At 53.0% G+C, this 19,631-nt stretch overlaps 2 protein-coding genes across 3 annotated transcripts in view; one reads left to right on the plus strand and one right to left on the minus strand.

The window, feature by feature from the left end:
* Positions 1 to 12,006, plus strand: part of GNAO1 (G protein subunit alpha o1) — a 144,760-nt gene extending 132,754 nt beyond the window's left edge. Inside the window, exons 7-8 of one of the 2 annotated variants that reach the window (XM_037409339.1) lie at positions 9,632 to 9,785; positions 11,725 to 12,006. In XM_037409339.1, coding sequence (XP_037265236.1) covers positions 9,632 to 9,785; positions 11,725 to 11,912 — 342 coding nt within the window. In that variant the 3' untranslated portion in view covers positions 11,913 to 12,006. Of the gene's footprint in view, positions 6,733 to 9,631; positions 9,786 to 11,724 lie in introns of those variants that run through there. The other variant, XM_037409340.1, reaches the window with a different exon arrangement.
* Positions 12,007 to 15,825: 3,819 nt separating this feature from the next.
* The window catches only part of AMFR (autocrine motility factor receptor), a 30,326-nt gene continuing 26,520 nt past the window's right edge, over positions 15,826 to 19,631 (minus strand). The window contains exons 13-14 of the mRNA XM_037409003.1: positions 18,866 to 19,050; positions 15,826 to 17,376 (exon numbers count right to left, since the gene is read on the minus strand). Coding sequence (XP_037264900.1) covers positions 17,226 to 17,376; positions 18,866 to 19,050 — 336 coding nt within the window. The 3' untranslated portion in view covers positions 15,826 to 17,225. The remainder of the gene's footprint in view (positions 17,377 to 18,865; positions 19,051 to 19,631) is intronic.

Consider the following 19,631-nt stretch of genomic DNA (forward strand, 5'->3'; position numbering starts at 1 on the left):
GCCCAAATTCTTTTACGGAGGCGGTGGCTTACATCCAGGCTCAGTACGAGAGCAAGAACAAGTCCCCCAACAAGGAGATCTACACGCACATCACCTGCGCCACCGACACCAACAACATCCAGTTCGTCTTCGACGCCGTCACGGATGTCATCATTGCCAACAACCTGCGGGGATGCGGACTCTACTAAAGCACTCTCCTCCCCTCCTCTCCTCGTGCCCGCCGGGAGCATCCTCCGGTCCGGCGGACAGGTCCTCTCTCTTTCTGGTTTTTTCCTCCTCAGAAGACACTGAGGAAGAAATACGTAAATCCCTCCTCCCATCCCAGAAAACTCTGCAGCAAGTTCTGCTTTCCCCAGCCCCATTTTATTTTATTTTGGTTTATTTTTGGTTCATTCCCTTGCTGCCTTGTTCTGCTCCCCCAGTCCAATTCACAGTGCTGTAGAGGGAGCTGATGCGTTTCCCACAAAGTGCATTTCAACTGCCAAAAGACAAAAATACTTAAGTTTTAAAAAAGAAAAATCAAAGCCTTAAAATACTGGTCAGCAACAGTGTAGTTTGGAACCAAAATTTTTTTTTTCTTGAAATTAAGGAATATTTTTAATTCTCCTGGTTATTTATCTTTTTTTTATAACACTATTCCTTTGGGAAGTGCTAGGTACAACATGATCATTTTGAGGGTACCTTACGGCTTCAGTTCCTACCCCAAAGCCAGAGGGGTCAGTGTTGAACGCAGCCGCTGCAGTTTGGATGTGTATATTCTCCTTTTTTCCAGACAGCTATTTGAACAAGTAAAACAGCCATATCGAGTTCTGCTGGTGTCTGCGTAAGAGGGACACAGTAACAAAACCTACTAAGCCTTGTCTAAAAGCAGTTGTTACTGGTAACAGTTTTACCTCAAGTTTTTTCGAAATTAACGTTAAAATACGTCTAGTGGTTTCAGTAACCCGTTTGCTGGATGCTGTGGAGCTGCTGGGCTGAGCGGGGCGGTGGCAGCGGAGCTTGGTGGCATCCCGATGGTGATCCCACCTGGATGCCAGCCTGGGTACCCGGTGACCTTTCCCAAAGCACCTCCCAGCCCATGATTTCAGCACAACTGATGCTCCTGCAAACACGCAGCACCTTTTTCCAAACGTCAGCCCTGAAATGCTGGGGTGCACCAAAACTATTTAGCCCTGGCTTCTCGTCGGCAGAGTTTGACCTTCAAGTCCCTGAAATGCGGGGAGGTGCTTTGGGGAAGCTCACCGTGCCTGGGTCACAGCGAGGCGTGCAGGAGCCTCGTGGCTCTTTATCACACCTCAGGCACCCAAACGCCCCCGAGAAGGCCAGCCTCGCACTCTGAGCCTCCTTGGCCAAGCAGAAGCCACTAGCCCGCCTGTGTCAGCTCCTGCCTGAGCATTCAAGGGAGGCAGCTCCTGCTTTGGTGTCTCCAGTCAGGGCATCTCTTTACCAGTACCTAGAGTGAGAGGGATGGTTTATACTGGCCATGCAGTGGTAAGGGAGAGCTCAGGGAGCTGGTTTGAGCCAAGTGATGGAGTAGGAAAGAAAAGCGCAGGGAAGGGAAGGGAGGAAGGAAGGGCAGAGGGAGAGGTGTGGGGAGGGCAAGGGTAGCGCCCAGCACAGCAAGGTGTGGGGGCGCAGAGGGGAGGACAGATGGGGCTGGGGCTGGGCTATGTGTGACCATCTGCCTGCCGTCCCCAAGAGCTCCCTGTGCCGTGGGGGCGAAGGCAGAGGGCAGCGTGAGAGGTGGGCTGTCACCCCTGGGAGCATGGAGGGACCCTTAGAAGTCCACCCCAGAATCTCATTTCGTGTCTGGGTGGGACAGCCGCCTCCGAGGTCCCACTTGGGACCTACCTGCACCTGGGAGCAGGTGGGCAACGCTGATCTCTGCCTCTTCCCTGCCTCTCTTGGAAGTCCGTGATCCTGGAAAACATGAGTCTTTCCAGGCCAGCCACAAGTTCAGCTGTCCTCTCTTGGGAGCCTGAGCTGGGGGTGCCTTTCAGGTCTCGGGAGGCCTGAGTTTTCTCCAGTGCCATGCCCAAGAGGGATGGTATGTCTTTTCCTGCTGTGCCATCTAGGAGAGAGGGTGTGGGAGCAGCCCAAAGCAGCACAGCCCAAAGGCAAGGGGCCAGGTGAGCGTCAGCGCGTGGCAGGCAGGGGAGGGAGCAGGTGGAGAGGACCAGCAGGGGCGGTTTGGGAGAGAAGTTGCAAATGGGAGATGAGGCAGGTTGAGGCAGCAGGAAGGCTGGAAAGAGAAAGGCACCTGGGAACTGGAGGAGAGTCCCTGTCAGAGGTCGTGCTCTGCCAGGACAGTGCTCGTGGGACATCGGTGACAAACCCCCAGCCAGGGATGCGAGCGGGAGCACCCCGGGGCAAACAGGAGGCATGCAGAGGAAAATAAGGTGGCTCTCACCCACCTAACCAGCTCACAGCCCAGCACGGTCAGCAGCTGTGTCAGTAACCCCCTAAACAGCATTAAATGATAAAACTATTTAGCATTGTGCAGTGAGGACCCACTGCTGCTCTGCTGGATGCTAACAGCAATAACACCAGGTCTCTGCCTCCCCCGCTCTGGCACCAGTGAGTACCCACCTTTCTCTTCACCATCTCCGCCTTAAAATACCTCCGGCAGCATCAGCTCCCACGGAGAGCTGGCTGGCCAGCAAAGCCAGGAGCCCCTCTGCTCCTCACGCCACATCCCACCCACACGTCTTGTTTTCCCAGGTCCCAGCCCCCCTCCCAGCTCCATGTAATGCCGCTGTACAGCCATAAACCAAAGGAACGCTGAGCACAAGGCCTGCACACGTCATTGTATTTGGTTTAGCTTAGGATTTTCAGAGCCAGTGGGAAGGTTTTCCGAAGAAAGGGTTCCCGATGGGAAGCACCTGCCCAGTTCTCTCGTTCCTTGGAAGGGACCAGCCTGTGGCCAGGAAGCCACAGAGGAAGGGCAGGGAATTAGCTGGAGGGATGCAGAGGGATGGGGATGCTCCTGGAGATTGTCCGGCATGGGTGGCCGAGCCCCACCGGTACCACCTGCCACCCACATATGCTTCGAGCGTTAAAAGGAGGGCTGAGCAGCTGAATGCTGGTTACGTTTGGTACATAAAGCCTACGTAAGTGCTGCACCCAGCGTGCAGTGCTGTGGTGCGGTGATGGCTTGCGCTGGCAGCCAGGCAGGTCTTGCATTAAGCTCTGTCAGAAGAGTTGGATCGGCAGCACTAAATTCTGCAGATTTTCTGTTCCCACCCCTTGCTGTGGGTGACATCTGAGCCGAGCGAGGAAGCAGCAGGAGCTGCTCCCAGCGAAGGCAGCACCCAGCCAAGGCTTCAGGAGTTCCCACCATAACGCGCACGGGAATATTTTGGGAAAGGCCATGTAAATCGCTCCACCCCGAGCTCTGCTGGACACAGCCAGGTCCCCGGCGCTTGGTGCGCTTGTGCGGGGCTGGATTCAGGCAGCCCATGCCCGGCCGTGCCGGCTGGGAGGTCCAGACCCCACTGCCCCAAGCCCCTCCGCAGCTCCGGCTGGTTCCCCAGCACGTTGGCGATAACGGCTGGTGCTCCACAGGGAGAAAAGGGAGAAAAAGAGGAGGAAATGTTGACACGCAGAGCCTTTTCTTTCATTTTCTTTGGCATATTGTATGTCTAAAGCTTCATTTCAGCTGCTGCTGCTGACATTCCCTCCCTCACATGAGTGTCATGAGGATTCACAGACAAAGGCTGGAAACAGCATTTGGGAGATGAAATGCTTCCAGTGTTAAACACTACTATTTCTCTCGCTTGATGGCCGCATATAGATTTTTGTCTCCAGAATGCCTGCCAAAGCATTACTCACTGCTGCCTTTCTGCATCCTGCTAAGCCTTTTCTGACAGATGTGCCTTCTGCAGGCAATCTTTTGCCCAGTGCTTTTTCTAAACACCAGCAATCCTTGCAGCAGTTGCCTAGACAGAAGACCTTGAAATACATTGCCTGCTTTCAAAAGCCCTTTTCTTAATAGCCCCTCGTGTTTTACCATTGCGATGCTCCAAATCCAGACCCTCGGAGGCACTGAGTTGCCTTTAATTTGCAGTCTCCGCGTAGCAGGGATGTTGCAGCTGGTACCGCTGCATGAGAAACCATACCAGGGCACGGGGGACACATTTTAAATGCACAGAACTGAAACAGCTATGTAATTGAAAACGTATAGACCCCGCTGCCCTTCAAAGCTAAGGTGGGAATTTGCGAAAGATGCCCTTTTTGGGATGCAGGAGGTTTTTAATGACTCGGGTCACTTTTCCAGCAACAGCATCCGAGGGTTGTTGTGTTGAAAGCAGCATTAGCAACTCTGGATTAGCTTCAGACAGCCAAAAGAAGGAAGGAGGGAAGCCCCATTGCTTGCTTCAGCAGCAGCAAGAGGGTCAGGTCTGTGGATCTGTGAGACCAAAAAAAAAAAAAAAAAAATATGCAACTAGCTCCTTTCTTTAAACACCAGTTTCAATTAAATGGAGAAACCTGTGGAAGGAAAGCCTGGAGATGAGCCCGTGGGTGAGGCTGCAGGGCTGAGCTGCAGAGCACCGTGCTCCTTGGGAGGATGCGGTAGCTGGGCTTGTTAGGAGAACCAGCAATAAGCATGCGCCAGGAGAGCACACACTGAAATACAGCCACATACTTCAAAGGCTGGTTTTTCTTTAGCAAATGGAATTTACATTTTTCCTCCAGGCCGGAGGAGCGCGGCCGAGCAGCAGGGCAGCGGGACCCTCGCCGAGGCCATCTGGCCCCTCCGTCTGCCAGCACTGGCCGGTCCCTGCTGCCCCTGCCCTCCCACAGGGCCCAGCCCGGTCCCGCGAGGGGTCGGTGGGCTTCCCACAACCCCCCTCCCACAACTACTTCCAACTAAATCTCTCTCGGGAGTTTTGTATGAGAATTGGCTTCTTGCCCTCGGCCAGCTTTCCTGGCTGGCTGGCCAGCCTGTCCCTCCATGGAAGGGAGAGCATCCCGAGGAGGCGGCTGCCGTGCCTCCTCGGTAGATGTGCTTTTCTTCTACAGGACACTAAAAGTATCAATGAAAGCAGCCTGTACTGCAATGTGCGTTAAAATCCATCCTGTGGGTTTAATCTGTCGTGGCACAAGCCCAGCGCTCGCCTGCAAGGGAAGAGAATTTTATTCTGAAGCCAGGAATGCAATCTCTGAGAGGTCGGGTTGGGGGGGCCAGAGATGTCCTTCTGCCAAAACACCCCCCTATGCCGAGTTGCTGCTGTGCATGGCACGGGGCAGCCCCTCACCCTGCCCCTCGCCGTGCTGCGGGGGTAGCTGAGGGCGGCAGGCGGCACCCACAGGGATGGGTGCAGCTGGTGCTGTAAAAGGGACCAGCCCTGCACTGTTAGCCTGTGCAACGTGTCCGAGGATTCTGTGGCCAAAAAAATCTGGAGCCAGGAAGAGCTGTTGAGGTCCTGGGAGCAAGGCTGACCGTTGGTCAAGTCGGTTAGAGTAGCTTAGGACTAGTGCGTTTGTGTCTTTGTCATGGGCCAGGTTTGTCTTCAGGCTCACAACCAAAAACTCCCCGACCATTTCCAAGGAGACTAAAACACTCCTGAAGGATCTGATGCCAGAAGCATCAAGGCCAGTAGAGATGGTGCTACGGACCATCATCCTGACCCACTCAAACCCATCACACACGCGCATCCCCAACACACTCACAAGAAAGCAGAGCTGTGGTCCAGGTGGCACAGAGCGCAGACCGCGGGCTTGCCTCTGCCTCCCCGGAGGCAAGAGCAGACAGAAACACTCCCAAAGCACCCCGAGACTTGAGTGTACGTTAGCATTTCTGAGCTCCTGCACGACATGAGATAATTGATGCTGACAGATATAGGTACGTGACCTATATAAGACGTTACGCTGAGAACATGGCTATGGAAAGGGACTTCTCACAGGACCACTCACGTCTGAAGCGGCAACCCGGAGATCTGGGTTTGTGCTGCAAAAGCCAGCTAGCGAACATGAGCCAGAGCGACCCTGAAATGCTCACGTGTTAATAAGAGGAGGACCACCAAAGCCCCCCAGCTGGCACCCTGTAGGCAGGGGGAGAGGGGAGGGAGCTGCACTGAGACAGGGCAAAACCACCTCCAGCCCCCAGAGAGGGCAGCTCAGCCCCCCACCGGGAGGGGGGACCTGGGGAGGAGGTGGAGGGCTGGGAGCCGGCCCGACACCTGCTGCCCCAGCCCCTCAACCACCCAGTCTCTTGGAAATTGATGTCGAGTCCAAATCTCAACAGTCCTGTAGCACAGGCAAGTGGCTCGGGGTCTAAACCCCCTGCCCCAGGCAGGGAGAGATGACAGGGGCAACACCACCGGTGGTGCTGGGCAAGCAAATAGGGACATGTAAAGACCAGCCCCGTTAAACAGCCCAGCCCCCAATTTAACACCCTCAGCCCTGCTGCCCCCCCCTCCCTTCCCCCCCCCCCCCCTTTCAGCTCGACAAGGGAACAGTGACCGTCACCCTGCCTCCGGGCTCCCCGCCCCCCACCACATTTCTTCCCGAAGGATCGCCAGAGGCTGCCACGATTTTCCTTGTGCTGGTTTCCCGCTGAATCATTTCTCCTGCATGTTTGATGGCCCAAACTGTATTAACTGTAATTTTGTACGAAGAGTGACTGTCCCTTGGTTTAATAGAGCATTAGCTATTGTAATAATTTATTGGCTGTCAGTAATGTATTTATTAGTTACAAAATGTTAATAAAGTGCCAGCTCTTTTCTAGTGTGAGAGGGTTTTATTGTGTCTCCCTTGAGCGCGTCCAGCTTCTTGAGCCCGTTCCTTGCCCTATATCTGCTCCGGACATGCACGTGTACAACACGCGCCTGCGATGTCAGTTGCCTGCCACAGCCTCACACACCTGAAAATAAGGAATTCCCAAAGGATATAACCTAAAGGTATTTAATTTTATGTAAGTATCTGGTGGGAATTTTTTTTTCTCCTTGTTTTTAAGTAGAACAACTTCACCACGGTTTCCATATGTTCCTTGCCTTCTTGAAATTGCTTTTCCCTTCCTGAAGTGCCATGCCCCCGTGTATCTATGCGGGCCATCCATGCTTTTTCTCCAGCACTGCCAGACCCTACGTTGACATCCGTCTGTCTGCATCCGACCACTTCTTCAGCGCCCGTCAGTGGGGCAGAGCATCCCTGCCACCCCCCCCCAGCACCTCAGCTGCCAGTCTTCTACAAGTAGCTTCTTTCATGTTTAAACCAAAGATCTTCCATTATTTGGGGCATGAAATAGAAGCAAAAGGCTTGAATAAACCAAGAGAAGATTTTCCATGAGCCTCAGCAAAGGCCCATTAACCATTCTTCCTATCGACTTCACCTATTTCCAGTGATGCGACTTCAGCCAGACCCATCCTCAGACACGCATCCTCACACCTCAACCCACGGATCAGGCAGAATTACAGACCAGCCCTGAGAAGAACTAACAGCTGAGAGGGAAAGGATTTCTCTTCTTATATTTGTACTAGGGATTTTTAAAATTTTCCTCCAGGATGCCATCCTGCCTGGATCTTCTCCGTGGGTGCCCAGGGGCCCAGAAGTCACCAGAGCTGTTTTCCCTGCACGAGGAATTTTGATTTCCCTGAGCACGTGCTTTATTTCAGCTGCTCCTCCACTAAAACTATCACTCCTTTCTTTAAAGGTAATACATATATGGGACAGCACAGGGGATGGACAAGGAAAAAACCTCACCCAGATACTTTCCATGAAAATCTCAAGACCTGGTATTTTTGTAAACAGCCACAAGTCAAGAAGGGCTCCATCCTTTTAGGGTGGTTTCTGTTGTCCCCATGAATAAGGCTGACATTTATTTTAAAAAAAAAAAAAAAAAAAAAAAGCTGAAATGAGGTCCTGAAGCTTTGGAAAGCAACTGCTTACCATCCCCAGCTACTCTTTGTCAAGGAACCCACAGCGTAATCTCAAAGCCTTTCAAGATGAAATCAGACATCTGCTAAATTTTGCATGCAAAAGCTACAGTTGAAGTGTAGCTAATAAAATGACTCACTAATAAAACATTCATGGAGAACTCCAAAATGTGTAATTGGGTCATCATTTCATTAGGAAACACGTGCGTTCTCATGAATCTTCAGCAAATCCGAAGCCCCCCCCCTCCGCTGCGCCTCCAAGACAAGGGGCTGGGGGGATGTTTGCTGCAGGAGGGTTTCCCACCAGCTGCCAAGCACCCTCGCTGCCCCGAGCACGTCTCTGCTGCTCTCAGCTTCACGCAAGGCTTCTCCCAATCGCTGGGGGTCCCCGTGTGGGCAGCCCCCCAGGACTCGGGGGGGCTCAGCCCTAGGACAGCGTTGCCGAGAAGGGCATGGTGCTGCCCTGGCTTGTGAGCCCTGGCTTTGCAGCAGAACCTCCCCCAGTTGGAGTGGGAAACGAGGTGGGTACGTGCAACAGAAGAGGTGCGTGGGCTGCCTAAGGTGCCACCCAAAGCCACCAGTGGAGCAGCCCGGAGCAGCTTTCCCTTTGTTCTGAACAGCGCGTTAATGACGGAGGAAGTTTTTGAGCGCTCCTGGAGAGCTGGATCTGTCCTACCCTGCAGCACCTTCATGCTAACCACGAGGCACAGACACCCCGCAGCCACCCGAGTGGGGAGTGAAAATGCTCTGCTCGGTGGTGCCCTGCGCCAGCCGATTCTGTGCAGGACAGCCCCACCGCCTCCTCCTCCTCCTCTTCCTCCTCCTGTCCGCTCTCTGCTCCTTTCTGGTAACAACCTCTGCAGCGTGGGGAAAAAGGCCTTTCCATCGCTTTTGTCCACTTGTGAAAGGACAAATTTATAATTTTTTTTTAAATTGCAGTTTTTAGAGATTTGCCTTGATTTATGCTCCTAGTAGAGCCCTTCCACGCTTGACGTCTGGCTGGATCAGCCCAGGACCCGGGATGCTCAGGGGGCTGCGTGGTGGGGCTGACGGCGGCACCAGCCTTGGCTCCCCCCCAGCACTGCCGCGGTTTCTCAGCAGTGACCCGGCCACCGCTGTGGTGTTTCCAAGATGGGCTGAAGATTTTTCCAGGGGCAGAAGGGCCTAGCTGGGACAGGACCTGCCCCAGGCTCTGGGCAATCCCTCAGCACTGGTCTCACCACGACAGCACTAGCACCCTTCAGGAGGGGCTGTAGGACCCCCAGGATGGGCAGAACTCCCTCCTCCCAGTCCCCATGCCCAGTGCATCCCAGCTGCTGGCCGGTGCTGGCTGCTCATCCTTTATTCTGGCTCTGCGAGTGATGCTTCGGGGGTGCCCAGCCCCTGAAGAGACACAAGGCCCCTTCCACACTCTTCTGGTTCGGCAGACGATGAGGAAATGACATTTTTTTTCTCCTGCTCTTCCTTGATGCTCCGGGTGTCAGCCCTGCAGAGCCGCCCCACAGGGACACGGTAGGGCAGCAGCTGCAGCCCCCACACCTGCCTTCTCCAGGCCAAGAGAACTCTGGTTCCTCCACCTTTGTAACCATCTCACATTTATTACTGTCTGATTTTAAAGAGTTGTTTGTTGGGTTGTTGGTTGGTTTTTTTTTGCTTTCTAACCATTTCAATTCAGAAAAATATTCTCCTCTCCTCTAACTCTCTCTTCTCTTTGCCTTTCTCTCTCTCTCCTCCCTCCGCGCTCCCCACTGCAGAACCGCATGCACGAATCTCTCATGCTCTTCGACTCCATCTGTAACAACAAATTCTTCATCGATACCTCCATCATTCTCTTCCTCAACAAGAAAGACCTATTTGCCGAGAAGATCAAGAAATCGCCTCTGACCATCTGCTTCCCCGAATACACAGGTATGGGATGGGGCTGACATGGTGCAGCCCCGCGTGATGCCCACCGGCGCGCCACCAGGGCTGGGGGGCTGCACCTCACCCCAGAGCTGGGCAGGGGGGTGGAGGGGACAGAGCACCTTCATGGGGGGTGGGGAGCAAAAGCACTGCCCACCTCTGAGAGCCACAGCACAGCTCTGGTACCTCGCTGGTGGGGTGGGGCCGTGTCCTGTGTCATGTCAAGTCTTGTGGCAAGGTGTGCGACCAGCTGATGGGACGCAGGGGTGGCCAAGACCATTTGAGACAAAAGGAGATGAGCTTTAATGAGTCTGGCCACAGGAGCTCTGGAAAGCAGAAGCCTCGGTGAGAGCCGACTGCCCACCGCTCGAGCCATCCCGTTCGCTGATGGGTCCTGAGAAGGTCCCACTAGAGGAGTCCAGGCACGTGCTCCTCCAAGCTGCATCTCCCGTTTGCATCCTGCCGGGAGTGCCCTTGCACGGGGCACAGCTGGGGAAGGGAAGAGCCCTTTACAGCAGAAATCTGGGAAACCACACCAGAATCGTATGTTTTTATGTGAAACCAATGTAGCTCGGGGGAAAAAGAAGAAAAACCGAGAAAATGGGGTAAGAATAGCTACCCCTTCTGAATTCTCCAAGGGAAAAAAAAAAGAATCAGTTGAGATTCAGAGGCTCCAGCCTACAGATGCTGAAACGTGTCTGAATGATTTCACCCAGAGCACATCCACCCTGGATGCCAGACCCTGGGGACGAGGAGGTCCCCCAGCCCAACAGCACCCGCTCCCCAACAGCGGAAGCGCACTGGCATTTCCACCCGAGGTTTTGAGGCTTCTCCATCGTGAAAGCAGCAGTACTTTTTTTTTCCTCAGCCACCTGGTGGAACGTCCCAAACTATCTCATGTGGATACCAACCCCTCCAGCCCATCCTGGCTACCCCTGGGAGGGGGGCAGCCTGGTGCCACCGGACCACCTCCCCTCTCCTTCAGCCACCGGCTGCATTGGGAAGAAGGGGAACCGGTGAGCTGGAAAAGGAAAATAAGTCTCCAGATAATAACAGCTCTCCCAAAGGCGATTTCAGGGGCGTAATTCAGGCTTTGTGGCTTCCCGCGAGGGGCCGGTGCAGCCACTCTCACTGCCGTAAGCGGCTTAATGCAATAATGTGCATTTTTCGGCTCAAACATCTGGCCCCACTCCAGCTGCCTTACAAAAGCAAACCGCCCTGGTCGGCTGAGCGAACAGGGAACGACATCCCCAGGCAGCTCCTGCCCCCCCTGCATTCCAGAGCCCAGCGGGAGACCCCCACTGAGGCATCGCCCCAGTGGCACAGGGGGGCTCAGCCCCACGAAGCAGGCACAGCCAGCACCCACAGGTGATGTTGGAGTGGCCACTAACCCTCTGGCCCTCCTAGCCATCCCTCCCTCTGCCTGGCCGGGGGGGCACCGAGGCCCCCCCGGCCTTTCTCCAGACCCCCGCGCTCCCCTGGGGTGGGCGCTGCTGGGATGCGCCATGGGGACTCACCGGTGATGCCGGGAGGAGCATCCCTCGGAGGAGCATCCCTCGGGCGCAGGTGGGAGCTGCAGCCCTTCCCTGGGGGGGAAAAAGGGGAGTGGGCGGAGAGGGCAAAGCAGCGACACCTGGGGAGGGAGGGCCCCCTGATGGAGCCCAGGTGCTCTGCGATTTGGGGGAAAAGAGGGGGGAAATGGGGCAGGATGGGGTGGCAAAGGGTGGCCGGGGGGAGAAGGGAGATGGAGGGGGGAAAGGGGTAAATGGACCCTGCTGAGGGGTGAACCGGAGGGTAAAAACTGAAAATAAATAGATTTTACCTAATTTTTTTTTTAAAAACAAAGCGTTTTGTAAGCAGCGAGGGACGCGTTGCAGGCGGGAGGATAGTGGCCCACGGTCCTGATGCCCCCCGCTCTGTCCCCCTGCCCCACCTCTGCCCACAGGTCCCAACACCTACGAGGACGCGGCCGCCTACATCCAAGCACAATTTGAAAGCAAAAACCGCTCCCCCAACAAGGAGATTTACTGCCACATGACGTGCGCCACAGACACGAACAACATCCAGGTGGTATTTGACGCCGTCACCGACATCATCATTGCCAACAACCTGCGGGGCTGCGGCTTGTACTGACCCCGCAGCGCACAGCGACTTCTTCGGTGGCGGTCCCGGTGCCAGGAGAGAAAAGAAACAAACAAACAAAACAAAACAAAAAACCCAAACAAAACAAAACAAACAAAAAAAAAAGAAAATAAAAAAAAAAACCAACGCAACCACACACAGACACACACACACACACGCGCGCGCGCGGGGAAAAAAAAAAAGCGAAACAAAATGAAAAAAAACAGATTGAATGAGAGGAAAAAAAATCGTAATCATAGTCATGCAAGTTGGTAAATAAAAAGGCATAAGGAAAAATTATATATATACGTATATATATATATAAAAAAAAATCCACACCCACCTTTTTAGTTTGTCTGAAGGAGCTGTGGGCAGCCCCCGTCCCCCTGGCAGGCTCCAGCCCCCCATGGCACTGTCCCACGGTGTCACAGCTCGGGGAGAAGCCCCGGGGCCTGGGGGGGCTCTGCCTGGCCCCCCACCCTGGCAGTGCCCGGGCATCCCCCCGTGGGGCAGCGGTACCCGGCTGGGGGGCGGGGGGGCACCCCGGGGTCTCCCCACGGCACAAGCGGGGCCGGATCCTGCCCGTGTCCCCGCCGTGGCCAGTGCTCTTGTGAGTTATTTGACTGTGGGGTTTTATTTTTTAATTATTATTATTATTATTGTAATTAATTATTGTGGGTTGGCTTTTTTTTAAATTATTGTTATTATTATAATAATTAATTATTTTTATTTCCAGCACGGGGAAGGCTGGGCTACCCCCACCTGCCCCCAGCCCAGGTGAGCCGCTGGCTCGAGAAAATAAAAGATACATTTAAAAAAAAAAAAAAAAAGAAAGAAAAGGAGGAGGAAAAATTCAAAACTCCCCCCCCCCCCCCCCCAGCCACGTGCCGTAGCTAAAGAGGGGAACAAGATGAAGAAGAAGATCTTTTCCCGTTTCCCAGCCCAGCTGTTCGGGGAGGAAGGCTGCGGTGGGAGCATCCTCCAGCGGCCCCCCGCTGGGGGTTGGGGGTCGGGGGGGGGGTCGCGTTCCCAGCCAGCTCCAGGCCGAAGCCCCCACTCAGGAGCCAGGAGCCAGCGAGTTTCCCCCCATTTTTCCACCCCTCCTGGTTTAACAGCTCCCAGCTCCACCTCACTCCAGCTCCAGACCCAAAAGCACAGCTCGGCTGCCCCCCACCCCCTGGGGGCCCGCGGGGCGGCGGGGAGGGTTATACATAGGTATATTTTATTTAATTTTATTTTTTGTTTAGGGTAATTATTTTTTTCCTTTGGGTTTTATTAATTTTTAACTCTTTCCAGTGAATGCTTTTTTGTGCTGCTTTTTTCTCTGCGCCCCCCCCCACCCTGCCACCTGCCCCAGTCCTCTCTCCCTTTTAGTGAATGGTGTTTTTTCTCTCTCATGTGGGGATGTTTGTGCTGAAAAAAAGAAAAAAAAGAAAAAAAAGAAAAAAAACCTTAAAAAACAAACTTTGAAAAAAAAAGCAAGAATGAAAATGATTTAAAAATTTTAAAAAACACACACAAAACCACAAAAAATAATTAAAAAAAAAAAAACAAAAATCGAATGTAGTGTTTACATTGAAGCCACCGTTTTCATGACCAATCCTTCGTCATTTCTACTTTGATTAGTAACCAGACGTCTTCACGGTTTCACTTTTACGAGTTACCTTTGCTGAAGAAGAGCAGTCACACCTGTTCAAAAGAAAATGAATAAATAAAGAAGAAACTAAAAAAAAATAAAAAATAAAAAAAATATTATATATATATATATATATAAAGCGCCAGGTCTTTCTAAGCCTTTCTATTACCAATCAGTGAGGTTTCTGTGATATATTACACACTGCCAATCTCTTTCTCTGACTAATGGAAAAATTCATGTGTAGCTCAATAAAGAGAATGTTTGTCTGTATCCCGGGCTCTCCCCTCCCGCGCCTCCGCCTGCTTCTTTCCCCCCGCGCCTGCCAGAAACAATACTAAAAAAATCACCTTTTTGGGGGGTTTGCTGCCGGTATGAGCTAAGGCTGGGGGGTAAATCCTGGGAAGGTGCTGTGCAGGTGGCTCAGGTTGCTTTCCAACAAAACTCCCCAGGCGAGAAAATATTTTTATTTCTTTTGGGAACGCAAAGACAGTCGTCAGGGTGAGCCCTTTGTTTTGTGGCAACGCCAGGAACCCCACAACGTGTGAGTTTTTCCCCCAGGAAGGTTCTCCCAGGAAAGCTGCATCTTTCTCCCCAGGAGCAATTCAGGGGGTGTTTGGGTTTGGGGGCTGGGGGGTTTTTGCACATTTTGTTTTTTTCTCACAGTTTGGGGGTTGTTTGGGTTTTTTCCTTTTTTTCTGCAATTTAGGGTTTTTTTCACCTCCATCCCAGCCCTGGCACACGGCGGCATCGGGCACAGTGGCGACAGGTGGGACACGGAGAGCCCGTTGTCCCTTGGCACAGCCCGAGCCCCCGGGCCAGCACTCGCCGTCCCCTCCCAAGCCACAGGAGCGCTCCCAAAGCCCACCGGAGCCCAGGACCCACCAGCCAAGCCGGTGCCGGAGCCGCAGGGAAGGTCACCCCAGCAGCCGGGCCCCCCAGCTCAGCTTTGTGCCGGCCACCCAGGCACCCCCAGCCCAGCTGGCTGGAAAAGATGCTCCATCACGCAGCAGCAGCTCCCGACCCACGCGGCTTCTCCAAGGTTCCTGCTGTTCACAGCCGTCCGGGAGCAGCTCCTGGTGGCACTGGGGAAGTCAATCGGGCTTCTCCTGGGGTGACCTCCCTTTCCAGGGAAGCCACCTCTGGTCCATGCGCCCTGCACAAACCAGCCTCTCATCCCTCAAGGAGGTCACTCTGCAGCGGTGCCGCAGGCAAGGTTGCCATCCAGCGGCTGCCCAGGGCCCACTCCCCAGGGAGCACAACGCAGCCGGGCAGAGGTCGGGAATCCACCACGAGGAGGAGAAAAGACCATTAAGAATAGCCCGAGAGGCTCTGACACATACCCAGCCCTGGGGGTCCAGCGCCAGGAGCCTCCCTGGCTGGGCACCCCTGGGCTCGTCTCTTGCCGCCCGAGCGGTTGCAGGGGCTTGGGCCAGGGGATGCCCAGGATGGGCCACGGCACCTGCTCCCTCCCCGCTGCCCGCTGCTGGGCGAGGGATGGCGTTCCGCAGCAGGGGCCGCACGGGCAGAGCTGCTTTGCCGTTACCTTCCCAGGTAGGTTTTTCTCTAAGTGGTAAAATTGGGGGTGGCCCCGACGTCGTGCGGCTCACAGAGCCCCGGAGCCTGGCAGAGGTGGCTTGTGCCAGGAACCAGGGGCTCTTGTGCCGGATCGGGGGAAGGAACCTCCGCAGGGCACCGCGCTGGCGGCCCGGGACGGCTGGACACGATGCTGCAAGGCGACGGAGACCTTGCAAGCCCAAAGCTCGGGCCGCGATGCAGCTGGGGTCACCTCCCGTCACCGTGCACAAAACGCATCCTCACGCAGCCGAGCCCCCAGGAACGCGGCAAGGGGGGAACTCAAAGAAACACCCCCCACCCCACCCCGACGAGGGTCTCTGTGGTTCCCTCCTCTCCCCTCTCTGAGCTACATCCACTTTGCTCTTGCCCACCCGCAGGCTGTGCCGTTCACGTGCACGGCAGCTCTCGCCCCCTCCACTTGCTGCCCAGCAGTCCAAAACCCCACTTTATTTTCACTGTCCCTTGAGACACCGTTCCTCTTCCATTTCCACATTCACAGCACGACCGAATTCCAGGAGCAACTACTGGTCTGCAAGCCCCGGGCTCGGGAAAACATAGCTAGAGCCAGCACCAGGCAGCTGCGCTCCCCCTCATCGCGACAGCGAAGGGGAACCAAAGGGGACCAAAGTGCAAGTGCTACATTTACAAACCGAACACGCTACAGAAACATCCAAACAATTTCCAACACTGACCAAGATTTTATTTTTGTGGGGTTTTGTTTGTTTGTTTTTTAAAACAATAAAAACGAAACAGCTGTGCTCTGAGCAAAACCAAAGATCTCAAAAAAATTCTTTGAGGTTTACTAATAGCATTGCAAGGTAAGGCTTCCCAAAGAGTTTTATTGAAATAAATTATTTTCACCTAAACATCGATGCAATTCCTCTCATTAAATTCACCTTCAAATATCTAAAAACCAACAGTAAAAAAAGTTACCAACAATTCTAGATAATACTGGGCTCCTTCTAAAGGACAGTGATACTAGAACTCACTCTTCAGAAGTCTAAAAATTAAGTCACTGCCGTGTAAAATTCAACTATGCAAGCTAGGGGCGGCGGCGGCTCCAAGTGGATCTCGTGTCAGAAGTTCTTAAGAAAAATCAGAGGTTAGCAAGTTGGGCAGCAGCCGGTCCCAGGTCCAGCTGCCCCAGTTCCTCCAGTCTTTCTGCATAAATGCACGGTGAAGTTGTGGGGTTAAAAATGAAATAAAAAGCAAGATAGCAGAGCTATCTCCACGAAGTCCCATCCGAGTTGCTCTGGAGTCCACAACAGGCAGGTCCCTCTATCGCGCTCCCTTGGCTTACAGTGACACGGGACAGCGGAGGCCGTAACCTCGCCTGGCGCCCCACTTCTTCGCTCGATTCCCCGTTCCTCGCTTGTTTCTGGCCACAAAAGGCAAAGGAAAACAGCGCGGCGCTGGGGAGCGAACAGAGCCGGAGGTCTGCCAGCGCGGGAGAGCCCAGCAACAGCCGACAAACTACCGTACGCTGGAATCGACGCGCGTCGGTGCTTCGCTGCACAATTCACGGATTCTGGTTTTTCCGCGTTACGTAGCCAGGCAGCTTCCCTCCAGCCCAACGGCCGGCCTTCAGCGATGCCTCCCCAGCCCTTCGAGCCACCCTCTGTGACAGCCTGCACCGTCGACACCAGCAAGGGACCGAAGAGCGGGCGCCTGCTTATCTAACACAGCGTTTGCTGGAAATTTCTACAAGCTGTCTTTCCTCTTGGACCAACTCGCCCCGCTCTGGAGCTGAACATGCCAGTGCCTGCACCCACAGCTGCTAATTCGGAACACGCCTTCCCCAGCCTCTGCTGTGCAGTTGGCCCAACGCCTCACGCTAGCTGCAGAAATCAGGCCTGTGGTTTAGAAATCGCCTTTTGTTTGTGGAGGGGGTCGACGTCACATAGAAAAGATTACAAAAAAGGTTAATTTGTCAGCTGTCCAAACATTATTAGACCACATGCTTTATACAGCAGAGAGGCAGCCAGCTCACTCGGCAGCACAGCCAGCTGAACTCTGAAGAGACACTTTCCTGCTGGTATAGAAAGCGCAGGGGGTTTTGTATTTAATTCATTTATTCAACATTGCTAACGAGGAGGAAGGAGGGGCAACAAGCACTAAGAGTTTTGCTGCATCTGAAGCCTCCGTTCGGCGGCAGCAGCCAGCATCCTGCGACGCAGGGTGACGGGATCGGCGGACGCTCCCTCGGGCAGAGGAGAGGGCTGCTCTGTGGTCAGCTCCTCGTCAGAGGTTTTGTTTAAGTAACGCCTGCAAGAGGAAAAAGGAAAAGATGAGTGAGCAGAGCCCACTGCATTACGGCTCTGGAAAATACTTCGCTGGTACACCCACAAAACCAGGGAGCCTTGCAAGGCACACCAAGAGCAGGAAAACACCTCGGCCAAAGCACACACAAGCTACGTACTGCAAAACAAAAGAAAGGCCTGTATAAACTACAATAGACTTTGCAGAGTTGGCAGAAGCTCTTCATTTTTGTGCAAGATCCTTGTGCCTGTGGGAAGGAGCCAGTTCTAAAGGTCGGGACACTCAGAGCAGTTCACTGAGACTGCAGGTGAGCTACTGAATCTCTCCGTTCTTGTTATTCCGCCACTTGTAAGACCCTGGCAGCGCCTACAGCCTGATGACAACGAGGAAGCCTTTGACAGAACGACCACTAGGGCTGCAAAGTATAAGGTAAGGCAAAAATACAAGGAAGCAGCTGCCAGAGTTAACATCCCAAAGAATTTTTACGCTTGGGGACAAAATATATTGGTTTGCAATTCCACAGCTCTTCAATATAGCAAGGGAAGCAGTAAACCAGAAAATCAAAACCACTTTTGTCTCCCTAAATGACATTTTTCAAACATCAAGGAACAATTATCATAGGACCAAGCCTATTTATAGACAAACTCGTAAAAGGTGTCACACCCCCAGTTATTTATATGAAGGCATTTCAGTGTGGGAGGAAAAAAAGAGCACAGGTAGGCTGGTAACACCAAAGGACACATAACTCAGTGCAGTTTTTGTAGACCCTTTCAGTAGCCTCCCTGTGATATAACAGAAGGGACAACACTTGTTACAAATGCTGGAGTTTTCTCTATACCACTAACGTGGGGGTTTTTGCTCTTTTTAATCAGCAACTGGATGCTAGTGAAGTTCACCAACATGACTTTTTGCTGTACATAAAAAAAGTTAAACTCTCCCTGTAACACCTATTACTAGTTGGGTTAAAGAAAGTGTTACAAGTTCATCACTCTCTTCAGAGGTGTTGACTTGCTGGTCACGAGCTCCTCTGGCGTGCTTTATAGGTGGTCATCTGTCAGCTCTGTGCTGCTTTGTGCTTAAGACATTTGCTCGGTATTTGGAAAGAGTGGTGCCTGATTAATTTCAGCTGTAACAGCACAGGCAGCGAGGGCTGACACCTATGCCAGGGGACAAACTGGAGATTACTAGAGGACTCGGCACAAGCAACGTGTTCTCACTTATTACAGGCTCAGCCTGAAGCCCATTGAAGCTGGAGAAATCATCTTCGGATTTCAAAGAGCTTTGCATCAAGCACTTAGGAAGCTGTGTACATGTTGGGACACATGACGCTATTTCAGAGCTGGGCTGATCAGCAATGGTTGTCTTAAAGCAGCACCCTGAGCCTGCTGTAGCAGATGCGTCCATTCCTCTTACTACTTCTTGCATCAGCCCAAGCTCTCATGGATATAATCTATTTGAAACCCATTCCGAGGGACTACAACCAAGCGGAACGTACTTTCGAGCTTGCTGCAACAAGTCTTCCTTCCGCTGAACCAACATACGCTGCCTTTCATCAGCTGACTTTGAAAAGCGGCTTCCCCTGGCCTCAAAATCTTCTGCTTCACCAGGCTCTGCTTCCATTTCGCTGGATTCCACCATTTCTTCCAGTCTCGAATTGAGTTCAAGCGGCACTCTCCCAGTCTAAGAGAAAAGGGAAAAAAAAGTCCTAAGTCCTTGCAAAATTGGCTAACATGGCTTCTTTGTGTCAAATCGACAAGCTACGAGAACTGACATTTTCTGAGGCACTGGAAGAAACCAGACTCTCACCTGCTGTACCCAATTCCCCTGGGCTCCTTTGAAACCCCCAGCCAAAATACTGAACAAAGCTATTTCAAGGCGTGTTCAAAGAGCCTGTATTCTGTAACACTGTATCTTTTGTGCCATGCTTGAAAGTAATCTCAAAGATAAACATTCATTACCCATAATTAATGCTCTCTGAAAATGGGGCACTTGAAATAGTCAGATCCCGCAGCTGACTTGACAAGCAACACAACGCTAAAGAGCAGAAAAAGCAGAAATCCATATACTAAGGAAAGAACAGCAAACTTATTTGCAAAGAGGATGTGTGCTTGAGAAGGGAATTTACGAGGCTTCGGTTCACCGGGTTCTGCAGCACACAAATTATCGTGTATTTGGACTGCGGGAGCAGGGCTGGCAGCTGTCCCAAGCACGGTGTGTCAATAAAAGAAGCCGGCAGCCCGGCACAGAGCATCTCTTCACCC

Source organism: Falco rusticolus, chromosome 15 (assembly GCF_015220075.1).
Source record: "Falco rusticolus isolate bFalRus1 chromosome 15, bFalRus1.pri, whole genome shotgun sequence".
NCBI lineage: Eukaryota > Metazoa > Chordata > Aves > Falconiformes > Falconidae > Falco > Falco rusticolus.